Raw genomic sequence first — 8,600 nt, 5'->3', positions numbered from 1 at the left:
TCTTTTTTTTACAGTTACAGAGCATTTAGGATGAATTTTATGTCCGTATTTTTTTTTAAAAAAAATAAAGTTATAAATGACAGAAACAACGACGACGCTTGCATTCTGTCGTTAAAATTCAATTTACGCTGTTACGATAAACATGCCGAAAGTTTATTTACGCGCTGCAAATACGATGCCTCTGCAAAACTGCAAAGAGTCGTTACCTCGCAGCTATAACGGTAACAATAACATTAACTGTTCGCAACTTGAAGTTTGGTAGTTTTTATCGCTGTGTCGCGTTATAAAAAGTATCGCAAAGCGTTTTTTATCAAACCCTATTGCAACAATATTTTAAACATAACTAACGCGGGACACACCCATTTTTTTAAAAAAAAATAAGTTATATAAAAAACAGACTGTTTTTGTTGTTATATAAACAATATAAGAACACTCAACTTGATGGAAATTTTCTCTCAACTTTTTCAACATGAAGCCTCAAAATGTTCTTAAATTGTTATTGTTATTGACAAAAGCCTTGAATGTTCTTAACATGTTCTAAATTTTGGACCTCCGAAGCTATAATGCTCTTATCTTGTTTGTTCTCATGTAAAAAATGATGTATATATATTTTTTTTTACACTCAAGAAAAAAATAAAAAATAGATACAAAATTTATTCGATTTTGCTTGGATCAAGAAGACGTGTACTTCTATCACTGCATGATTAATTGGATGCGATTTATTTTGCATAATTTATGCAATTACGTTCGTTCTTACTGTAATATATTTATGAGTCTATTTTTGAAGTGAATCGTTATATATTTAAAAAGTAATAACTCTGAAAATAGTCTGTAGAATTGCGTAGATTTCCATTTATTCTCGAAGTGAATTGACTGCGCTATAAAATCAATCAAACCGAATGACGCTCATCGGTTGATGTTCAAAACACGAGACTGTGATTTCAGCTCACGCGAAAACATTTTGGGAATATTATAAATTGAGTAAAAGATCATGACGTCATACGTACTTATTTGATTTCAAAACATGTTTTGAGGCTAAGAATACATACGTTTCACAAACACGCATAACTGAGTTTTTACTGGTTTGAATTAAACTGATTTTTTATTGGCTCAAAATCGGTATAATAGTCGACTGCTGGTTACGTAAAAATAGATAAGTTAAATCTGGTTTGAATTCCGTAACAACATCTAATGCGCACACCATCATGTTTTAATAAAACCTTTGACTTATGTTTCGCACAGCATCAACCTCGTCCCCACGGCTTTTTGTCCCTCATTGGCACAGCATATTTCTTTGAAACCTTAACCTCATGTGCAAGTGGTAGTTTTTTTTTATTTTCTTTCTTTTTTGAACAAAAAATCGAGAATTCTTAGTCTGATCAAGGTTCTTAAATTTTATTATTTATTAGCTATCTAAAAAAGACCACGTGCGTATCCATTTGACACCGAGAGTGATAACCCTGAGATATACGAAATAAATTACATCCTTGACTTCAAGGCTTTTTTGCCAATGTAAAAAATTCAAGACCCTGGACACAAGTTAGCTGTCCGTATGATTAACAGCTAGATCAATGTCACCTTAATATTAACGTTGATTGAAACGTCAAATCTCTTTTTGAATAAATAATCACGTACTTACATCTAGCCATTCACAAATCTGTTCAAATGAAAATCAATGCATAAACAACCTGTCACGTGACTACCACACCTAAATGAAAGAGATGTTCATCAGTGTGTCATATTACACCTGCCCATAATGGTGCAATGAATGCAAGCACCAAATATGTTTACCTTTTTTTTTGATTTAAAATGAATATTACATCACCAATCCCCTCTGTATACTCAGGTGCATAAAAGCCATGGAAAATCTGTTAAATCAAATCAGTTTTTCAAATAAATAAACCTGAGACGATGTACTGATAAAATGTGGATATGAATTTCCTTACTACCTGAAGATTTCTCTATCCTTCTATACTAAACGGGGGTGTGAATGACAATTTGATGTTCTGTTAAATTCTAATAATTGAAATCGCAATTTCATGTGCAACAACTTCACGGTGTTAACAAAAAGCGTAAGTGGTACGACAAATGCACGCTGCATGTACAATCTCGGGCAGTACAGAGCTTCCTTAAAAGTATTCATGTTTACATTTACCCCCTCCCGCGACAGTTAATTTTCATTTCTATTTACAAAATGATATCTTAAAGCATCTACATCCAAATGTCATCTACACCAAGATGAAATTAGACAAAAAATATCCTAAGAATATGCTCATCTTGAAATTTTGCTTGCATCCTATTACGAATGATTTTTCTTCTTCATTAACTGATGTAACAAGGTTGTATTCTATCATTGATGTAAAATGTATTTTACCAGTTTTCCATTATAGTGTTAAAGTGTTTCAGTTGAATTAGGCTGCTTAAACAACAGTGCCTTTGGATGAATTTTTACACCAGTTTGAATCTTTGAATCTTAGCTGTGCTGAAAATATATCAAGACGAATTTTGCCCGAAAGTTAAGAATATTCATGCTGAAACGAAAAAACACTATTCTTATAAAAAGCATAGCTTGATTTTTTAGTTTTCCAAGGTTGATTTAAACAAAATTGTTGTCGTATAGAGAAGTTTGGGCCCTGTGCAAACTAAGTCGCCTTTAACAGGGATTTCGAGAAAATATCTGCTTCTTAAATTTAGCCAGCATAAAAGAGCGTTTTTTAATCAGTAACATTTTTTTTTTGGCTGGGCTTGACTTGGATATTCACTTTGAATTCAAATTTGATTTTAAAATTTACTTTCGACTTGAATGTACTTTTGCGAAATTCATTTATCTCGTTGGCACTCCTCGGCCACCACACATGTCCACGAAGGTCGCGAAATTCAGGAAAAATGATCGCAATGACATCAGCAACAATTAACATGTTTCAAGAGAATAGATTTAACAAAGTAACCTAAGATTCGAAGTCCAAGTCTGCTGTAAACATTGACAAGCAAGTTTAAAATACGGGACTCTGATACAAAACCAAACAACTTAAGGCGGCGAATATCGAACTAAGCCGTCCTGTTTTATTTTGAACATGATTGTAAAGATTAACAATATTCAGGCCAACTTTTTGCAAAGTTTGAAAAGTGATGATGGAGACATTGTACTGTCACAAAAGTTGACAGAAATATTTGTTAGCACATTGGAAATGACGTCATCATATATTTTTGAACTCTACAACAGGCCAAAACGATGGAACGTAAAGTTTAGAATAATAGAAACGGGGGCTAAAATCACCCCAGCCCGAATAGGATTAGCAATGTCATGTTTGCTAAACTGGTATTTAACATGCTCAGCTTCTCATCGGCTACCGTCATATTGTCCACCGCACGTGTTTTTTTGTCACATTTATAAATACACGTCTTTGTGAAAACTGATATTGATTCTTTTTACAGGAAGTATACTCCATCAATGTGAAATTGACACGTCGCTCAAAGCATAATCTTAAATGCTGAATGTGATTAATATGTACCTTTATTACCCAGATATTCAAAGAAACCACGATGTAAATGAGGGCGAAGGGTCATTAAATGATAATTTAACTCATTAAGGACCGCGTGTCTTTTGTTGTTAATTGCAAGATTCATTAAAAAAACCATTGTTTTTAATTATAACACTAACAAATCAATGATATAACATACTCTGCATCAAAAGAATCATTGCAAAGCATTGTGTGATAAAGTCAACAGGTATCAGAAGTCTAGCTACTTTGTTTTGTTAATGTTAGAAATTAATTTTTTGAGTTTTTGAGTATTGAATGTTGTATTGAACCTCTTCACGAAATTATTGGCTATTTTGTGATTAAAGACTGTAACAAACGTAGAGTGTCTATGAAGAATTTAAAAGCCTTTTTTATATATTTTTTATCTTCGCTTTCTGTTTGTATTTCAATTTAACTTAAACAAGAAAGTTTTGTAAGTGCTGCAGGAATTTGTAAGTACTCTAGTATAGCATGTAGCTACCACAAAGGCATGATTTTGCATGAGACGTACATTTGGAATATGATGAAGTTAACTTTGTTTAAAAAGTGATCAAAACTTAAAATCTACATTTAGATTTTCCAATCATAATGAAGTTTACTGTGTCATTATTGCTAGTCATTTGTTTGGCAAAATGTTTCGCACAGGAAGGTCAACTTCAAGAAGAAGGAATGGAAGATGCACCTGCTACATACCTTGGTGGAATGATGAGTAAGTGGGTACTTCAAGAAGATTTAGTGTCTGCGTCCTGCAATTTACAACCTTGATTCCAGGGCCTGTGATTTCTTTTTATGTCTAATAACATCTGAGATTTTAATATCTGCGACAAAAGGCTTGGGACCGAGGTTAAACGATATAGCAAGTTACAATATTGAAATATAAACAAATAACTTGGTTAATTAAAAAAAAATACTGATATTATTAGCAACGTCGTCCCCAGGGCTCCTTGGTTTTCAGTACCCCTGCAATGCGGTTGTGGCAATAACAATGGCAACTTCAAGCACATATAAGCTAATGAAGACTTTATTGCTTTTTAGGCATGAGTTTTAGCTATAGTCTAGTAACGGGCTAATTTAAGATGCCATAAAAGTTTTTCTTATAATACAGTTCAATACGTTTTCACAGTTCAAGACTTTCGTATGATTATTTGACTGCTTCGTCTATGCTCTTTTTGCTCATGTTCATTTTGTTTTTATTACTGATTGAATTTATATTTACGTTTGCACATATATTTAGTATTTACACATTTCAGCATTAAGAACCATTGTAATTTATGGATGCTTGAAATATATGTCGATTAATAATAATAATAATAATATAAAGTAGCTTAAAATAGTAAAGATTTATTTAACGTCATGCTTTTTAAAATCAATTAGTGTTAATGACTTGCCAATGAGCTCTGTAATGACTTCGCTAATAAGTTTATATAATACTGAATCGCAATTCAGGTAACTAAGCAACAGTATGTAGTAAGTATTTCAAGAGAACACAGACAGCAAAAGAATTATACTTTCCCTTTCACCCTCGATAAGAAAGTAGATAGTACCATTTGCAGCTAGCATTACCCCTGCCCGCCCTCCTGTGCACTTCTCTGTTTAAATTCTGGAAGTCTTGGATGGCTTGTCGGCTGCCTGTTTTTGTGCTCGAGCTCGTTGATAGGATATGACATTATCGAATGCCTTAAACAAAAAAACCCAACTTACTTTTAGGTTCCTTTTTCCAACGCTTCGAAAAAATGAGTGATAGCAAACGCAGAACAGAGTTCAATAAAGTGCTTCCAGCCATTGATGCAAACAACGATGCAGAAATCACCTTTGACGAAGTTAAAGCTTGGGTTTTAAAGAATGTTGAAGATGAAGCTAAAAGTCTTGATTTCTCCAGGTTGGAGATTTTGAACATGGATACAGATAATGATGGAAAATTATCGTGGAAAGAAATGGAGGATGACCATCGTAAACAACTGGCGTAAGATTGCAAATTATATCTGAATTTACTTCTAAAAATACCTTATTTGTAATAGTTTTCGCGCAATGAAGCTGTTGCGTAATTTCGAATGTATTATTTTCGACTCAGCGCCACTTAAGACTGTTTCACATGTAATTTTTCTGCGCTGTATTGGCTCAAACGAATGAAGAATAAGGAACTTATAGCAGAAATTGCGTCTTATTGGTCCAAATTTTGTCGATCCGAAGTGACAAAATTTTAGAAAACAACCAAGATTAAAATTACGACCCATAAAAATTATTTGGTACGACGAATAATTTGGGTCAACTTAAATTTGTTCTTTGATGTACTTTGAGAGAATTTGCCAGAATTAACTCCCGCAACTCAATAAGTAACAAGAAGCCCTGGGGGCTCTAAGAATTTCCGCGCGCTACCAAAATATTTGATGAAAACCTGCTAATTCGTTGTGTTATTGTGCTAAACATTTGAAGGGGTTTGGGGCATGAACCTCTGAAGATAAAGCCCATCAGTGACATTATATCTTAGAACAAACGCAAACAAAACGAAACGTGTCATAATAAACTCACATTTTAAAAGAAATTGCTAACAAAAAATACAGCCTATTATTCATGGTTGAAAGTCTTGCGATTGAAACGTTTATGGTCTTAAACGGCATTAGTTGACAAAAATCAAAATTTTGATGTGACCATCATTTTCAGCATACTTTTTTTATTAACTGTGTCAATTTTTGTCGAAAATAAAGCAGTTTTAATTTTTGGATAAATTTTGGCCTGAAATGACATTTAGGTGACAAAAACCAAACTTTTGTACCATCATCATTTTCAGCATACTTTATTTGTTAACTGTGCCAGATTTAGCCGAAAATGAAGTGGTTTTAATTTTTGGACCAATTTTGGCCTAAAATAGCATTTAGGTGACAAAAATCAAAATTTTGATGTCACCATTATGTTCAGCATACTTTTTTTGTTAACTTTGCCAATTTTTGTTGAAAATGAAGTAGTTTTAATTTTTGGACCAATTTTGGCCTAAAATGACATTTAAGGTGGCAAAAATCAAAATTATTATGTCACCATTATGTTCAGCATACTTTTTTTGTTAACTGTGTCAAATTTTGTCGAAAACAAATACCAATTTTGGCCTGAAGCGTCAACAGTAGTTAAGGAGCTTGGGTACGAAGTTTACATCCGTGACGGACCAACGTGAAATCCCAGGGTCGATTTTTTCTCAAAAAATGCTCCGAAAGAAAAAACGACGGTTTTAAAGAATTTCCTACGCCTTCGGGCGCGGAAATTCAATAATGGTTATGAGTGTTCTGACAAGAAAATTGATTTAAATTTTCTTGACATTATTACATAGTTCCTAAATAGATACTGTATAGATAGATTCGCCTTAGTTCATTAGACTTTGTTTGTTTTCATTGTTTTCTGAAAGTACTTCCCAACTTAATCTAATGCGGGGTAAGGTTCTATCCTCCTAGAAATGCCAATTGAATATCAAATAATTTCTTTTTAGTCAAACCAGTGGAAAGGATGGTTATTTTCAAATGGGAAAAGAATTGAAACGCGAAAAAGTTCGATTTGATCACATTGATAAAAACAAAGATGGTTTTATTACTCCAGATGAGTTTCCAAGACTTGTTTTGCCAGACAACTTTGCAGATATGAGTGAAGTCGCTGTTGATCATTACGTACTTGGTGAGAAACAATTTCCGTGAATTTCTTCGATATATAACATTCTTTTCTTCACCTACTCGCAAAATTAAATGCCCCCATTGTTTTAAAAGTGAATTTCGTGGAAATAAATATGCCTGAAGCAAATATATATTCTTTCGTTTGACGAACTTAAATACCTTCAACCGTCCCCGGATTTACTTTAGCTCTGGCACGTAAAATGATTATTCTTGCTTGAACTAAATTTCTGTTTTCCCCCGAAAAAGCTCTTTATTTTTTCAACCGTTGACCGAAGTTAATTTACCTCTATGCCAAAATTTAAGTCTCCCTCCCTGTAATAAAGCTACCTCCCTGTGATAAGGCTGTCAAGTTTACAACATGTTCTTCCGCTATGATTCTGTTGCACATTATAATTCGTATGCTTGAAAATTTAGATTTCGACGAAGACAATGATGGAGAAGTCTCAAAAGCTGAATTTATCAAGCATGCAAGACGTGATCCAAACATTGACGATCCTGAAGAGCATTTTAAAACGCATGATAAAAACAAAGATGGTATCCTCAGCAAGGATGAACTTCGTGATCATGCTCTTGAAAGCACCTCATCATCGCATCTCAGTTATGAGTTGATGGCGATATTTAAACTTTTGGACAAAAATGCGGATGGCGTTTTGTCTTATAACGAGTTATCAAAAGGCTACAAATATTTTACTGATCTGAAGGAATCGCTTCCAAATGATGCTATCGAGAACGCTCACAAAGACGAACTATAAACAATTATAAATGTTTAAGATTCACAGCCAATATAAAAAAAAAAAACTTAACAACACTTTTGGAAATGGAAACGAATGAGTTTTCTCTAATATCTCTTTTTTATCCTTCTAGGTTTTGCATGTTAAAACGAAGATTTTGTAGTTAGTACTAATAAATAAATATTGATTAAAGAATAATGTGGATTAAATTTTGCGAATACTTATTTTCGCGAGTTTCAAAAATATTCATTTGGCGAAGATTTTTTTTCGCGAATAAACCATTTTAAGGTTTTTTGCAAATAATATTTTTACGAATCTATTATTTTTTTGCAATTTTAATTTATTTTAGGTCTATTTATTGGGATAAGTTAACCTTTAAATAAACTTGTTCATATCACAGAGACTGGCCATTATTTTATCAACTACCAAAAGAAAATTTGCAGAAAAAATCTGGAGAAGAAAAAAAGAAAAAAACCTTTTTTAACCAACAAAAACTCTAAGCTATTAGGACATCAAAAACATACCATTAAGTAAAGCTGCACATTAGCTTCCCAAGTGTTGCAAAGACTTAACCCACAATCTCTCGGTTGCAGACTGCGCTAACGATCCAGTGCCATCTTCCTAGCACATAGTAGATGGGATGAGGACAACTACCTCCTTGCGACAAAGCACAAGCGAGAGCTATAAATGAGCCA

General features: G+C 33.3%; 1 protein-coding gene across 1 annotated transcript; it reads left to right on the top strand.

The window, feature by feature from the left end:
- Positions 1 to 3,572: 3,572 nt before the first annotated feature.
- On the top strand, positions 3,573 to 8,092 carry LOC130612146 (calumenin-like). The gene is made up of 5 exons (XM_057433443.1): positions 3,573 to 3,729; positions 4,096 to 4,230; positions 5,229 to 5,484; positions 6,997 to 7,178; positions 7,589 to 8,092. The coding sequence occupies exons 2-5, from the start codon at positions 4,110 to 4,112 to the stop codon at positions 7,924 to 7,926; spliced, it is 897 nt and encodes a 298-aa protein (XP_057289426.1). The 5' UTR covers positions 3,573 to 3,729; positions 4,096 to 4,109; the 3' UTR covers positions 7,927 to 8,092.
- The last annotated feature ends 508 nt before the right edge of the window (positions 8,093 to 8,600 follow it).

This window comes from Hydractinia symbiolongicarpus, chromosome 10 (genome assembly GCF_029227915.1).
Source record: "Hydractinia symbiolongicarpus strain clone_291-10 chromosome 10, HSymV2.1, whole genome shotgun sequence".
Classification (NCBI taxonomy): Eukaryota; Metazoa; Cnidaria; class Hydrozoa; order Anthoathecata; family Hydractiniidae; genus Hydractinia; species Hydractinia symbiolongicarpus.
This window is presented reverse-complemented; position numbering and strand designations above follow the sequence as displayed.

Bases quoted from the DNA above. Each gene is read 5' to 3' on its own strand.
- LOC130612146 (XM_057433443.1), top strand. From the start codon at position 4,110: ATGAAGTTTACTGTGTCATTATTGCTAGTCATTTGTTTGGCAAAATGT. The intron at 4,231-5,228 runs GTAAGTGGGTAC...ACTTACTTTTAG, and splicing joins ATACCTTGGTGGAATGATGA to GTTCCTTTTTCCAACGCTTC. The intron at 7,179-7,588 runs GTGAGAAACAAT...TTGAAAATTTAG, and splicing joins TGTTGATCATTACGTACTTG to ATTTCGACGAAGACAATGAT.